The sequence below is a fragment of the Bufo bufo genome, chromosome 3, assembly GCF_905171765.1.
Source record: "Bufo bufo chromosome 3, aBufBuf1.1, whole genome shotgun sequence".
In the NCBI taxonomy this organism is placed as follows: Eukaryota; Metazoa; Chordata; class Amphibia; order Anura; family Bufonidae; genus Bufo; species Bufo bufo.
Window position 1 is genome coordinate 627,191,647 of NC_053391.1, and position 16,922 is coordinate 627,208,568.

General features: G+C 45.9%; 1 protein-coding gene across 8 annotated transcripts in view; it reads right to left on the reverse strand.

Moving 5' to 3' along the window:
• The window catches only part of FRY (FRY microtubule binding protein), a 294,523-nt gene that overhangs the window by 164,824 nt on the left and 112,777 nt on the right, over positions 1-16,922 (reverse strand). For all 8 annotated transcript variants that reach the window (XM_040426147.1, XM_040426153.1, XM_040426148.1 and 5 more), the window contains exon 3: positions 11,678-11,731. In XM_040426147.1, the coding sequence (XP_040282081.1) occupies positions 11,678-11,731 (54 nt within the window). The remainder of the gene's footprint in view (positions 1-11,677; positions 11,732-16,922) is intronic.

Sequence of the window (16,922 nt, forward strand, 5' to 3'; positions counted from 1 at the left end):
GCGACTCACCGCCGGCAGCACCCCTGACTCCATGCAGGAAGAATTTTGAACTTCCCGCGCGCAGCAGCCGTCACGGTCTTTCACTTTACGGCATGGCCTAGGCCCCAGGGGAGGAGTCTGACGTGACGACGCAGCGCGGCGTGCACAGCTGACCTGTCACCTGATCTGTCAGCTGTCACTGTCCTGGTGAGTTCTGTAAAGGGCCGGCCTGGGAGATTTCTCCTTGCGCGCCGGCCCTGTCATCATCTGACAGTCGGCACAGTTCGGTCCTACTAAAGGGTTGCGGGGCGGCCGCCAGGCAACCTCAGCGAGGCGGCCTATGCGGGCCTAGCTCCGGTTGGCCTATGCGGGCAGGGCCGGACTGGGGATAAAAACCAGCCCTGGAAAAAGTTGCACACCAGCCCCACAGCGTTGTGTCCTTATTTACTTGTTTATAATAGGAGAAAGCATTCATTTTAAAACACGAATATGAATTTTGCCCCACAATAGCTCTTTTGTAGAACCCCCATGGGGGGGGGGGGGAGCATGTAGCAGAGCTAGTATAGCATGTAGCAGAGCTGTGTGTGTACAGGGTGCATGCAGCAGTGTAGCAGAGCAGGAAGCCTGGTAGGGACTCAGTGACACCATTCTTTTAACTAATAAACTCTCAGACAATTATCTGAGTCCCTGCAATAACTATAGCCACTACATCACAGTCTGCTCCACTGCATTCACTGCAGCAGAGCTGTGTTTGCCAGGAGCCAGTCCCTCCTGACCTTCGGTTCACTTGAGAGCCAACTCAGGCTACTTTCACACCTGCGTTCAGGTGTCCGCTCGTGAGCTCCGTTTGAAGGGGCTCACGAGCGGCCCCGAACGCATCCGTCTGGCCCCAATGCATTCTCAGTGGAGGCGGATCCGCTCAGAATGCATCCGTCTGGCGGCGTTCAGCCTCCGCTCAGTGAGCGGACACCTGAACGCTGCTTGCAGCGTTCGGGTGTCCGCCTGGCCGTGCGGAGGCGAGCGGATCCGTCCAGACTTACAATGTAAGTCAATGGGGACGGATCCGCTTGAAGATGACACCATATGGCTCAATCTTCAAGCGGATCCGTTCCCCATTGACTTTCAATGTAAAGTCTGGACGGATCCGTTCAGGCTACTTTCAGACTTAGAAATTTTTCTAAGTTATAATGCAGACGGATCCGTTCTGAACGGATGCGAACGTCTGCATTATAGGAGCGGATCCGTCTGATGAAACATCAGACGGACCCGCTCTGAACGCTAGTGTGAAAGTGGCCTCAGCAAGTGAACCGAAGATTCGATGAGCTGAGCATGCGCATTGATCTTCAGTTCACTTGCTTCTGCCGGCTCAGGAAGTGAACCGAAGATCCGATTCATGAAAAAGATCCGAACTTCCCATCTCTAAGAGCAGTGACGCAGCCGCGGTGACAGAGTGGGAAGGGGGGGCGTGGTGTAGTGACAGCGTGGGGAAGAAGAAATTACAGAGCTGGAGGGGAGGAGCAGTGACAGCCGTTACAGAGCCAGGGGCATTGATAGAACTTTCACCTCTGCCAGCACCCCTCAGAGGACCCCCTTTCTGCATGTGTTGTCAAACTGGGAAGGTGAGGGGGGTCCTTTCCATGCCACATCAGCAGCTAGTTTGCCTAAACCACCTAGAGGTACGGGTAGTAATGTGCTAAGATTAGCAAGAGTGATCACATTAAGGCCTCGTTCACACCAGGCAGTGTGTTCCGGCCTGATTCTGTCCAGAATGCCCTGCACCGCATTGCGGCCGGCTAACTATATTGTGAGGCAGGAAGGGGTGTAGTGGTCTGTTGAAGTGATTGGCACCATAACCATGCCCAACGGCTGCAATGCGATTGGCTGCACAGGATCGCAAGGCACATTATGCCTGCGGTCCAGTCCAAACAAAATGCTGCAAGCAGCCTTGTGACCGGACCTCAGGCATAATTGTGCCTTGCGATCCCGTGCATCCGATCGCCTGCGCCTGTGGCTAAGGTGCCATTCACTTCAATGGATTGTCACGCCCCCTCCTGCCCCACAACATAGTGAGCCGGCCACGATGTAGGCATTCTGGACAGAATCATCTGGTGTGAACGAGGACTAAACTTAGAGTCATTTCACACCACAAAGACTGGAACGCAAGCCAGCCACCCATCCCTGCATAAGAAAGCGTGGCGGTGCATTGAAATAAGGTTTTGATTTAAAATTATTTTTTGTATCAGGACAAGTAGGTTGTCATAAGGGACAAGTAGATCGAGCCCCCGCTTTAGTCCTTCGACAAGTAGTTTTTTTAAAAATTTCCACACCCCTGCACTGTTATGGGGGATCTGCGGATGGCACTGTTATGGGGGATCTGTGGATGGCACTGTTATACAGGATCTGTGGATGGCACTGTTATACAGGATCTGTGGATGGCACTGTTATACAGGATCTGTGGATGGCACTGTTATACAGGATCTGTGGTTGGCACTGTTATGGGGGATCTGTGGATCACGCTGTTATGGAGGGGATCTATGGATGACACTGTTATGGGGATCTGTGGATGGCACTGTTATTGGGATCTGTGGATGGCACTGTTATGAAGGATCTGTGGTTGGCACTGTTATGGGGGATCTGTGGATCACGCTGTTATGGAGGGGATCTGTGGATGGCACTGTTATGAAGGATCTGTGGATGGCACTGTTATACAGGATCTGTGGATGGCACTGTTATACAGGATCTGTGGATGGCACTGTTATGAAGGATCTGTGGTTGGCACTGTTATGGGGGATCTGTGGATCACGCTGTTATGGAGGGGATCTGTGGATGGCACTGTTATGGGGGATCTGTGGATGGCACTGTTATGGAGGATCTGTGGATGGCACTGTTATTGGGATCTGTGGATGGCACTGTTATGAAGGATCTGTGGTTGGCACTGTTATGGGGGATCTGTGGATCACACTGTTATGGAGGGGATCTGTGGATGGCACTGTTATGGGGGATCTGTGGATGGCACTGTTATGGAGGATCTGTGGATGGCACTGTTATTGGGATCTGTGGATGACACTGTTATACAGGATCTGTGGATGGCACTGTTATGAAGGATCTGTGGTTGGCACTGTTATGGGGGATCTGTGGATCACGCTGTTATGGAGGGGATCTATGGATGACACTGTTATGGGGATCTGTGGATGGCACTGTTATGAAGGATCTGTGGTTGGCACTGTTATGGGGGATCTGTGGATCACGCTGTTATGGAGGGGATCTGTGGATGGCACTGTTATGGGGGATCTGTGGATGGCACTGTTATGGAGGATCTGTGGATGGCACTGTTATTGGGATCTGTGGATGGCACTGTTATGAAGGATCTGTGGTTGGCACTGTTATGGGGGATCTGTGGATCACGCTGTTATGGAGGGGATCTGTGGATGGCACTGTTATGGGGGATCTGTGGATGGCACTGTTATGGAGGATCTGTGGATGGCACTGTTATTGGGATCTGTGGATGACACTGTTATACAGGATCTGTGGATGGCACTGTTATGAAGGATCTGTGGTTGGCACTGTTATGGGGGATCTGTGGATCACGCTGTTATGGAGGGGATCTATGGATGACACTGTTATGGGGATCTGTGGATGGCACTGTTATGAAGGATCTGTGGTTGGCACTGTTATGGGGGATCTGTGGATCACGCTGTTATGGAGGGGATCTGTGGATGGCACTGTTATGAAGGATCTGTGGATGGCACTGTTATACAGGATCTGTGGATGGCACTGTTATACAGGATCTGTGGATGGCACTGTTATGAAGGATCTGTGGTTGGCACTGTTATGGGGGATCTGTGGATCACGCTGTTATGGAGGGGATCTGTGGATGGCACTGTTATGGGGGATCTGTGGATGGCACTGTTATGGAGGATCTGTGGATGGCACTGTTATTGGGATCTGTGGATGGCACTGTTATGAAGGATCTGTGGTTGGCACTGTTATGGGGGATCTGTGGATCACGCTGTTATGGAGGGGATCTGTGGATGGCACTGTTATGGGGGATCTGTGGATGGCACTGTTATGGAGGATCTGTGGATGGCACTGTTATTGGGATCTGTGGATGACACTGTTATGGGGATCTGTGGATGGCACTGTTATTGGGATCTGTGGATGGCACTGTTATGAAGGATCTGTGGTTGGCACTGTTATGGGGGATCTGTGGATCACGCTGTTATAGAGGGGATCTGTGGATGGCACTGTTATGGGGATCTGTGGATGGCACTGTTATGGAGGATCTGTGGATGGCACTGTCATGGGGATCTGTGGATGGTACTGTTATGGAGGATCTGTGGCTGGCACTGTTATGGGGATCTGTGGATGGCATTGTTATGGGGATCTGTGGTTGGCACTGTTATGGGGGACCTATGGATGATGCACTGTTATAGGGGATGTGTGCTATGACTGTACTCTGTACTCAGCCTCCGAGTCCTACCTGATACACAGCCCTGAACAGCCGGATGACAGCTCTGCACAAGCAGCAGCTAGCAGGCTGAAGGACCTTCCGTGATGTCATGATCATGTGATCAGTCACATGTGTGGGAGGAGTCAGGCTCCGGGCAATGTCCGTGCTGGAGCCTGCTGTTGGGGGCGGGGCCGGGGGATGGGCTCCTCTCTCTGTCAGTCCCTTTGTGTAATACTGCACCAGTCAAGGAGCCTCCTCACTGTCGGCACGGCCGGCCATGCAGCAGTCAAGGCTACCGGCCTAACGGGCCGTGCCAGTGCGGCCCTGTATGCGGGCTGCTGGGCCTATTTTCATGCAGGGGCCTGGAGCTGCAGCTCCATCCGCCCCTACGTTAATCCGGCCCTGCTCCTGCTACCAGCAACATCCAATGTTTTGTTTCTGCCATTGGCAGCTGTCCAAAATGGCTGATCGGTGGGGTATGCCAGGTGTCTGACCCCCTCGGATCTGATATAGTTCATCAATATCGAGAGGCTGGAAACCCCCCTTTGGGTACATTTACACGGGCAAAATACCCATTGGAAAAATCCGACAAGTAATTTGCCTGTCGAAGCCATGGCAGAAAGCAGAGGCTGAACCTTGGGTTTCTGCCGCAGGTTCTACTGCATTCCGCACACCGATTAGCCACACTCAATGGGGATAAACAGTGTGTGGCCACCAGTCGTGGTCTCAGCGCTCTTTCCAGTGCAAAAACCACAGCAGGGCTTGGTCTTGGCCGCGTCTAGAGAAGCTGATTTGAGGCTTTTTTTCCATGCTGATTCCAATGCGGTTTCCACTTTGGATTCAGAGTGAAAGAACTCTATATGTGCAAAGTCTTATGTGCAATGCTATTTAAGAAGTAGCAGTACCTAGTGAGAGATACTCCTCTGCTGCAGAGAAGCTACTTCAAAAGTGACCTCAACTGATTTTGGCTGTAGGAACACAGAGATTAACACCAAATTTCCAATCAAAGAAGAAATGCCCTTTTTCCTTATATACGGCAATTAGCTGTGAGCAAAAACATTGGAGGGGTTCATAGTTTTTTTTTTAAATATATTTTGTTTAATTTCCATCATTACTTCAATCTATAAAAATATCGTCATTAAACAATTATATCCAAACGTAATTATAAAACCACAAGAATGTCCTGGTGGGAGCTCGGGCGGAAGAAGGGGAAAAAATAAATAAAAATTCTTAAATTCAAAAAAGTCATCCATACTCAACTCTTCTTTACGTACGATGAAATATTTTATACTGTATATAAACTTTAGTCTGATAAGGGATATCAGATGAGATCGGTTCGGAATATTAATAGAGAGCCAGACCCGAATTATTTATAATCGAGTAAGAAAAAGAAAAAATCTTCAAGACTGGGGTCATTTCATACAACCAACATTAGTGCAGAATGTGCACTTTATACTTCGGGGTCAGATATTTTACAGTGAATTTATGATGGATATTTCTGCTTCCCCTAAATACATTAAGCCGATTTTTTAGGCAGCAAACTCTTCCTGGCACACGCCGAGGCCGTCATAGTCCTAGGTGTCTCCAGGGTCGCTGTACATGAGTCTTCACAACTGAATGAATGAGCGGTCTAGTAACAGTGGGAAACGTGTGGGAGGAATCTATTTCTGGTAGTTTTGTGCCCCAGCCATTTTTGTATTTCCAGCTCTAGGAAATCATGTGTTATAAAATTCTGCTATATTTAAAGTTTCTTCCATAAAAAGTTACAAAGAAGCCCATACTGAGTAGAAATGGAGAGACCATATGATCAACCTCCTCTGTTATGGCTCATGCACATGAACGTATTTTTTGTGGGTCGTATGCGGACCCATTCATTTCAATGGGGCCGCAAAAGATGCGGACAGCAAACAGTGTGCTGAGCGCATCCGTATGTCCGTTCTGTGACATCCGCAAAAATAGAGAACATGTTCTATTCTTGTCCGCGTTGCGGACAGGGATTGAACTGTTCTATGATGGCCCAGACGGTATCCGTGTTTTGAGGATCCACAATTTGCAGACTACAAAACAGGCAACGAACGTGTGCATGAGCCCTTACACTGTATATAATCCATCTCCAAACAATAATCCATCCATACAATAATTCCAGCAAGCAGGACAATATACAGCAAAGAAGTTTTGGTAGGTAAGCCCCCAAGACAGTTTTTTAAACGCCCTAATTAAACATGTAAGGGGTCAGACAAATACGGTATGTTAAGTTCACACCTTATTCCTAGTGCTAAGCTTCGGGTTTTCCCCAATGTGGAGGACAATGACGTGTCCCACCATTCCACAATGGTTAGGAAAAGTCAAACTGCTTTACCACCTGGAAGAAATTGGTGCTCTATCCTCCTGGAACTGCTCAAAAATGTCCCCAAATCTGGGGACCCTGGGAAACCTCCCAATCCTCTGACACATTTATTACTATGACCAGTGTCGGACTGGGGAGCCTAGGAACAACCAGTAAAATTTATTTTGGGGGCCCACCATACAGATACATTAAAATATCACCTGCTCACACAATCAGCAAGATGCTACCAGATGATTGATTATGGGGGTCCCTGCAGCAACTTTGAGAAGGTAGGTCCTGGGGAGAAGAGGACACTGGCAGCTTTCCTCTATACCTAGAAGACATCTCAGCTCTGTTCATGTCTATAATAATAAGCTGGGGAGTTTCTTTAATAATCTACCCAGTTTTTATATGAACATAGGCTGGTTGAGGTGCTCTACATTGAATATATGTATGTAGTGCAGCAAGTCTACTGTGTGATGTGCCACTTGTGTAGGGGGTGGGAGACTAGGGGCCCGACCAGCGGATTCACCTGTACCCCTGTGGGCCAGTCTGAGCCGGACTCTGACCCAAGGCTAAACTAGAACCTGAAAACACAGAACATGACACATCTGAATTCTCATCCCCTTCCCCTGGTTACGCTTCATGCACTTGACTGTATTTTCCATCCATGTGCTAGCCATGTGTTTTGAAGATGCCACACTGGTCCATTCATTTCTATTGGGCAATGCACACGTTTGTATTTTTCACATATCCACTTTCCTGTTCCGCAAATTATAGAATGTCCTATTCTGATCCCTACTGTGAATGAGAATAGGTATTTCTATAAATAGGAGTGCGAAAAATGTGTGAGTTCACAGAACCCCCTGATGAGCGCTTTGCCGTCCACCCCTGTACACTGGAACCCACCACCAAACCATTTCTCTTGCGAACACACAGTAGCGACTCAAGATGAACCTGAAAGGGGCGATGTCACAGGGGCAGCAAGGCACCTCTGGGCCATGAGCTCAGGAAACCAGCCACCCCTTCAAATCCTGAGTCATGGGCTCAGGAAACCACCCGCCCCTTCAAATCCTGCCTTTTGAGAAAAGGCCAAGGGCTGGTTGATATTTGGTAGGGAGGCAGGGTTCATGGTAAATGTTGGGGTTAATTAGAAAGTGCAGGGCCTCATACCAAACCTTTCACCTATGCCCCTAGGAACTAGGACCCAAACTGACCTATGCACCCCCTAAAGCCATATGCCCGCTTAGTATCCGACTGCTAAAAAGGAAAAGCACACTGGCCTCTAAAAACCTTGCCCCTTTATGTTTTTGTACAATACTTTAATGGTTCGACTTCACACACTAAGTCTCTCAATCCAACATCATTCTGGTGAGGTCAAAGTAATTTATCTTTGGCCAAAGCTGTGAATGTGATAAGATCACTAATTCAAGGGGAAGTTTTTTAATTCCAGCCAGGACTCTTATACCAACAAGTCAGTGCAAAAAAAGAAAAAGAGAAATCCTGTTCTTCAATAAGCAAAGCCATTATTATAGTTGGCCCAGTGAGACTGTTTACTTCATGGTCGCCGTATCTGAAAAAGCCACCAGACTGGAGAAGGGTTCTGCTCAAGAACAGCAATGAAGGAGGAAAGGAGGAACATACTTAATTGATTTGCAAGAACAAATGACTCCTTTCATTAAAGCCGAGCTAGAACTATACCAACGTGCCAAAACTGACATGGGTTTTGGGCACATGTTCAATGACTGTGGATACAACATTATATACAAGTTCCTCTGCCCCACTGGACTTCGGTCAATAAAACCAGGATTTTGGCCTCGACCTGCACCCGGTGCTTTATGAAGGCCATGATTACACAGTACAGCTTTTGATGCAACTTTCTGAGCCATAACAAGGAGGAGTAGAAAAATATATTCTCTGTTACAATCTACTCCTAGCTTCTGCTCCTGAAATGCCATAGCTCCTCATATCACATCTATACCGGCTATGGTAGTATGTATGGGGCCGACGACATTCATAGAGAACCGATCATCTCAGTTTTGTCACCCAAACCAATCATACTGGGATGTAGAGCAAAGAAATCGCTCCTCGGTATTCAATGTTTGACATCTTTGCAATTTTACGTGCGCTCCCGAGTCACATGTAAATTAGACGATGCCCATCAGGAAGCTTCATCCTGAAAAAGTTCAGCAAATTCATGAATCAGGGGAGCAAGGGTGACCGAGATTTTGTCTGGATCTGTCCACAAAAGTCTGCTTGATGTAACCACCCTGTACACAAGCCCAGCTTTACAGAACTACAGTGCCTGCTCCTCCTCTGGTCTCCCGAGATTTCAGAAGCAACGGGCAAGAAGTGGAAAAGAACAAAGATCTCAGTCAAAAAGCTGGAGGTTGGATAGGAGCTGAATAGAAGAAGTCCTGCAGACTACCTAATTCATATACTATGCAGGTACACTTCGAATGCAATTTAAAAAAAGTATCATACAGTGTTTAGAATAGGTATAAGAGAGCGCAGCTTAGAGCAGGCCCGACATGACAGGATTAAAGAAGGGGTTAATTAGCTGAGCCAGTGGAGTGGGTTGAGTTGGTATTAGAGTAATAGGGTAGGGATTGGCTGAAGTTTAAAGGGATTTTCTGAGATATTGTTAGTGATCGTGAGGGTCCACACCCAGGACCCCACCAATCAGCTGTTTGAGGAGGCACTGACGTTGGCAGTAGCGCCGAAGCCTTCTCTCTGCCCACCAAGCACATCGCTGTCTATTTGATAGCTGCTTACATAGCTGTGGTTCACCTTATTAAAACACAGTTTTTCTTTTGTTGATCAGAGGGTCTTGTTCCTTAGTCAAGATACTTTTTCTTAAAAGGGCCTGTCCGGGATCCAAATTATTTTTTTTAAAAATACTTTACTCACTATTACTAGCCGAGTCAAGGTTCTCCCGATGTTTTTAGGTATTTTTTACACTTCTGAATGGCTCCTACGGTCCCCAACAGATTGTTGACATTGATGTTCATGTGTGTGATGACTTCATGCCGCACTGCACTGTGGGTCCCAGCGCAGCGCGGCATCTCCTGGTTTCAACTAGAAAACTCGTCCCTGCACCCGCCCCCTCATACATATTCTGCCGCACATAGTCCACTCTTCAATGTATCCGCCCCCCTGATTCTCCAGCCTTCTGCCCCATTAGCCTGTATTTTACATGGGAGGAGTTTTCTATGTAGCATAGTGATCTGCCTCCTTCATTCATTAGAAAGCTCCATGCCCGGTGACGTCACCGGACCGGAGGGGCGTGGCTTAGCACAATGTCTGCCAGCTTAGTTACCGCCCCTCCGTGCGCTCTGCATAATTACTTAGGCTGACGGTGAAGTCAACAGGCTCCCTGCGAAGCGGAAGAAGAGGCTTCGCTCGCCTGCAAGGGACCCGATACGTCACTGAGTATAAGAAAATAGGCACTTCCGGCTAAGAATTTACTAATGAAGCTTTTTTATGTTCACAGACTCAAAAAAGAAAAGAAAAGAGAAGAACATGGAGGGGGCCCAGTTTTGTTTTGGGGCTGTTGTCTTGAATCTGTGCAGGGTACAATGAAATCTCAAGACTATCAAGGCATTCTGGACCAAAGTGTGCTGCCTAGTGACAGAAAGCTTGGCCTCCAACAAAACTATGACACAAAACACCTGAGACAGCTGGAGCATTTTGCTCAAAATACCTGCGGACAGGTGCAAAAGTCTCATTGAGTGTTACAGAAATTGTTAGATTACAGTGATTGCCTCAATAGCTTGTGCAACAAAATATTAAGTTAAAGGGTGCCGTCATTTTTGTCCAGCCCAGTTTCATTCGTTTGTTTTATAAATTATTTTGTTGAACCACAATTCAAAAGCAATGTCTGATTTTCTCTTTAACGGAAGAGTAGCAGCAATTTTGTCTGTGTGTGTATGTGTCCATGCAGACAGTTGGATAGGGAGGTCACTGGTGTCAGATGCCCTTTAAAGGCGTTGTCCAAGTAATGATTTTTTTTTTTTATAGCACTGTAAATCTGATGGGCAGCAATATATAACTGAGCTAAGCACGTTTTAGGTAAAAAAAAAAAAATCTATTTCCTCATTTCCCTGGTTCTCTTCTGGCGCTTTGTTTACCTGCAACAACAACAATCTCTGCCCCCTCCCCCTGCCCTGCCAAGGGAGTGAATACAAGTGCTGCCCTGAGTGACATGTCTGCTTGCTGGGAGACTCAGCAGCATGTTGTATGTGTAGGACTACAAGTCCCAGCTGTACAATGACACTGCTGATACACACAGGATCTTCTTCCTACCTGTTCTTGTGCAGAACACCTCTAGTCTGTGAGCTCCTGTTCCCAGTATTTGTCCCCTCACTGCCTGCAGCTACTCAGTAAAGCCTTCAGCCCTGAGTCTGTGCAGCTGAAGCAGTAATGTTTTTCCTTAAGAATCCAAAGAGAGCAATAAGCAGCAGACGGCAGTGAAGGGGGCGCGGCCAGCACAGTGATGTCTTGTGTACAGACACATATCTACTTTTTCAGGCTTGTGCACAAATCATCAGAGCAGGGAGAGAAGCTGACATCACAGGTCATGTGACCCTCAGTGAAGTCTGAGAAACCAGCAACTGGAGATAAAGCAAGTGAATTGTAAAGTCCTTTCATTTGCCTAGTTAGGAACATACAAAAGAGCAAAAAAATTACTCGGACAACCCCTTTAAGTCTCAGGTCATTCTGAATTCAGCTGAATGTGTGTTTTCACAATCTGGGACTTCATGGTTTTCAATCGTAAAAAAATCTGAGCCTAAAGCAAACTCAATCTTGCCATACCTGTATGTGCATGTAGACAGCCAAATATACATCAAAACACATCTATACATCACTGTACTCACAGCGGGATACTCTACCACCTCACAATTCTTCATTCGTCAACTTACTTGGTCAAATAGGGGGTCCTCTCCTCTTTGAAGGGATTTTGTTAAGGGTTTTTCCTATAAAGCAGAAATTAAAAAATGGTCAGGTTTCACATTGGCTTCATTAACAAAATGCATAAAATATCTAGGATTTTGCGCTCATCGCCAAGTAAGTTCTCCAGAAGAACAAGATTTACTGAACCTTATGTACTAAGGTCACAGTCTGAAGAATGGTGCATCAGAGCAATTATAAATGACACTTGAACCAAAAGACATCTCCAACAAACAGCAACATATTTCTAAAGCTACCAACTATTACTATAAAAAAAAGAAGAGTCTCCAATTGATTAACCCCTTAAGTACCGGGCCCATTTTTGGTTTAGCATTTTCATTTTTTTCCTCTCCAGGTTCCAATTGCCATAACTTTTTTATTTTTCTGAGGGCTTGTTTTTTTGCAGGAGAAGTTGTATTTTTAAGAGCATCATTTAATTTACCATGTCTGTTATTGGAAAACAGGAAAAAATTATTTGTGCGGTTAAATTGGAAAAAAAAAACAACAACACTATTTCACCAAGATTTTTGGGGTTTTGATATCACAGTGTTCACTGTGCGCTAAAAATGACATAACGTTTTTATCTGCGGCTCAATACAAACATAGTGATATCAAACTTTACCAAATTTAAAAAAACTTGAAAAAAAGAAATCTAAATTTTATTTGCATCATTATTTTCTAACTGCCATAACATTTTTATATTTCCATCCCTAGAGTTGTATCAGGGCTTGTTTTATTCAGGACGAACTGTAGTTTTTATTGATACCATTTTTGTGGTACACATGACTTTTTGATCACTGTCCAAAAAAATGCCATTACGGTGTTCGCTGCACAGGAAATTTTTTTAATAATTTTGTTGAGACATTTTCAGATACGGCAATACCCCATTTTTTTAATTGTTATATTTTTGTATGTAAAATAGGGAAAGGGTGGTGATTTAAACTTTTTATATTTAAATGTTTTTTTATTTTTATTTTTTAACTTATTATTTAAAGGGGTTGTCCGGGTTCAGAGCTGAACCTGGACATTCCTCCATTTTCACTCAGGCAGCCCCCCTGACTTGAGCATTGGAGCAGTTCATGCTCTGATGCTCACCTTTGCCCTGTGCTAAATCGCGCAGGGCTAAAGCATTTTTTGGAAATCCGGTGATGTACCGGGCTCTCCATGGGGCTGCCAGGAAGCCGGGTGACATCACCGGCACTGATGGGGGCGGGATTTAGCGCTGCCCTGGCCAGTAAAACGGCTAGGGCAGTACTAAAGCCCGCCCATCAGAGCCGGTGACGTCATCGAACACACTGCCGGGCGGAAGCTTCCGCCCGGCAGTGTGTTATGATAAACAAAAGAGCCCGTGGCCTGCGCGATTTAGCGCAGGGCACGGGAGCGCATCGGAAACATAGAAACATAGAAACATAGAATGTGTCGGCAGATAAGAACCATTTGGCCCATCTAGTCTGCCCAATATACTGAATACTATGGATAGCCCCCGGCCCTATCTTATATGAAGGATGGCCTTATGCCTATCCCATGCATGCTTAAACCCCTTCACTGTATTTGCAGCTACCACTTCTGCAGGAAGGCTATTCCATGCATCCACTACTCTCTCAGTAAAGTAATACTTCCTTATATTACTTTTAAACCTTTGCCCCTCTAATTTAAAACTGTGTCCTCTTGTGGTAGTTTTTCTTCTTTTAAATATGCTCTCTTCCTTTACCGAGTTGATTCCCTTTATGTATTTAAAAGTTTCTATCATATCCCCTCTGTCTCTTCTTTCTTCCAAGCTATACATATTAAGGTCCTTTAACCTTTCCTGGTAAGTTTTATCCTGCAATCCATGTACTAGTTTAGTAGCTCTTCTCTGAACTCTCTCTAGAGTATCTATATCCTTCTGGAGATATGGCCTCCAGTACTGCGCACAATACTCCAAGTGAGGTCTCACCAGTGTTCTGTACAGCGGCATAAGCACTTCACTCTTTCTACTGCTTATACCTCTCCCTATACATCCAAGCATTCTGCTGGCATTTCGTGCTGCTCCAATGCTAGCCTCAGGGGGGCTGCCTAGGTGAAAATAAGGGTATGTCTTCTAACGGAAGATAGGCCTGATGGCAGTTGAAGGATGAAACTGGGCATGTTTCACCACCTCAGCAAGCTAAACAGACAAATTAGAAATTATTGAATAGCTCAGTGGCTATAATACATTTCTAATTACATCCAATTACAAAAGTATTCAGATCCAGGTGCTGGTTTGACATATGTAGAATATTTTTCATGGGACAACCCCTTTAATAAATAGGTTTCCCCCATTCAGGACCCTCGTCTATTAAACAGAGTGGAAACTGCTTTGGAGGGCAGAGCGTGTTAATCATTGAGATGGCACGGCTGGAAAATTAATCACTTGTTTCCAGGTTCCTCCCCAGGTTCATGTTGATTGCAATGACAGAGGGAGCCTTCTAAGGCTACTTTCACACTCGCGTTTTGGCTTTCCGTCTGTGAGATCCGTTCAGGGCTCTCACAAGCGGTCCAAAACGGATCAGTTTTGCCCTAATGCATTCTGAATAGAAAAGGATCCGATCAGAATGCATCAGTTTGCCTCCGATCAGTCTCCATTCCGCTCTGGAGGCCGACACCAAAATGCTGCCTGCAGCGTTTTGCTGTCCGCTTGACGAAACTGAGCAAAACGGATCCGTCCTGGCACACAATGAAAGTCAATGAGGATGGATCCGTTTTCTCTGACACAATCTGGCACAATAGAAAACGGATCCGTCTCCCATTGACTTTCAGTGGCGTTCATGACGGATCCGTCTTGGCTATGTTACAGATAATACAAACTGATCCGTTCATGACGGAGGCAGGCGGTGGTATTATTGTAACGGATCCGTTTTTGCAGACCCATGACGGATCAGCCCAAAACGCGAGTGTGAAAGTAGCCTAACAAAAATGGTTTGTCCAACACAGACAACACCTTTAACATACTGAACATGAAAGGCTATATAAATCAGACAACTGTAATGGCTGAAACTGTGTTGGTGGAAGCAAGCTTCTTCATACAGCTACAGAGCGGCAATAAATAACGGAGGAGATGCGGTCTATGATGCCAAAAGTCCTAAGCAACTGTGAACAGCTGCATCCATATCGCCAGTACAGGTAGACTCTCAAGATCTCAAGGTCGGTTCACTGGCAAAGTAGATAACAACCCCCCCCCAACATACCTCTGGAAGATAACAGAGACTCCTACCATACCAAAAGTGTTTAACTGAACATATGACTTGGGAATACTACAGATAAGGAGCTTTTATTGACTTCAGAACAATTTAGAAAATAGAAAAGTCCAAATATTTGAGATTTTATTAATCAGATCTCCTGGACCGGACATATATCAGGGGACGATAAAACGTTGACACTACTTATCTGTAACTGCTAGAACCATTTACTCCTCTACTCCTACTGATCTGCTTCCCATCACTTGTCTCGTCTGTCCTCCTGAGGAGGAGGCCTGAGGGGTCTTGAAAGCTTGCAATTTTGTCATCTTTTTCAATCATTAAAAGGTATCAAGTCAACCACCAAGGAATCGCAATTGGACATCTTTTAATTTCATTTGCACTTTAGGCAATGTCTTCCCAAGTCCAGCATCTCGGAGGTTAAAAAACACTGACCTCCAAACTACCCTGAGCAGTAAAAGGTGAGCGCAGGACAGAGAATTATTTTGGTGACACTCTGGGGGGTACATTACATACATTGCTGACTTTACTGATCGTTCAGAAAAATCCTGCTGTATTCCATTTCCCAGGGCAAAATAAATAAATACAATATGTCTCTTTGTCTGTATATCTGCTCTATTCACGTGTGCGTTTCTGCTGGATCCATCATGGATCAGCAAAAGAGCTTACGTCATGAAAATACAACCGGCTGTGTCCGTTATAAATGGATCGGGTCGTATTATCTCTAAACTAGCCAAGACGGATCCGTCTCTAAAACCATTGCAAGTCAACGGAGGACGGATCCGTTTTCTTTTGTGTCCGAGAAAACGGATCAGGCACCATTGACTTACATGGTGTGTCATGAAGGATCTGTCTTGCTCCGCACCCCATCGCGGACATAGCCTTTAAAGTTTTCTATGCACTTTAGACAGCTGTAAGCTGAAATCCAACATGTCCGATCCTTCTTTAGACTGACATTTGCCCTCAAGGGAAGAGTTGGGACAGTACCATAAACATTAGACGGTCAGCTAGTACGGCCAAAATAGATGGGTCTACCAACTTTCTATGGCCCCTTACACATCAGAACTAGCAGGGGTATTTATCTACCTGGCACATAGCAAAAGGGCGCTGGCACTGAGCGTCTTTTTGGAATACATTTGGTGCCAGCATACCTTTTTTTATACTGGAAAGTTGTTGGGTACCATTTTAAGAAAATGATGTGCTTTCTATTGTCTAACAAAACCTATTGAATATGTGCTGCAAAAGGAGTCATCTGCCAGGAGCAGAAGGCCCAGAATAGCTCACCATTTACCAAAGATTTCAAAGAAGATTATGAAATGCTAAGGTCCTATATATAGGATGATAATGGCTCTCTGCAGCACAGACTTCAAACGTAAAACATTCCATATCTACAGAAATTATGTATAAAGTGAAATATTAAAACTCCCATAAATGACACACAAATAGAGTTAACCCATGCTAGATGAGGCTCTATTAGGGTACATGATCTGTACAGGATTATTTTTTTTTTATATATACTGTATATTCCTGCGTATAAGACTACTTTATAACACATGTAAATCTTCTCAAAAGTCGGGGGTCGTCTTATACGCCGGGTATGGCGGGCGCTGCAGTGTCGGGACGCCCGAATTATCAACAGAGAGAGCCCGGGCTATTGCCTTGTATCCCCAGCAGCTGAGAGCTGCGATGTAACCCACGGCATATGCCCCCCTGCGCTGTACCTTGTATGCCTCCCCCCTGCTCTGTACCTTGTATGCTCCTTGTACCGCCATCCTCCCGGCCGCTCGCATCTCGCTCCTACGCATGTGCGAGATTTCATGCGGTGAGCGTGGATACACGGGATCCTCACGGTCGCTCGCATCTCGCTCCTGCGCATGTGCGAGATCTCCGTGCATCGTATCTAAGTGCGGCGCAGATGTGCATATGTGAATGTGAATATGAAGAATAACATAACAAAAACATGTTCAGGGTATAGGTGGCACATGTTTAGGGTCTGGGAGGC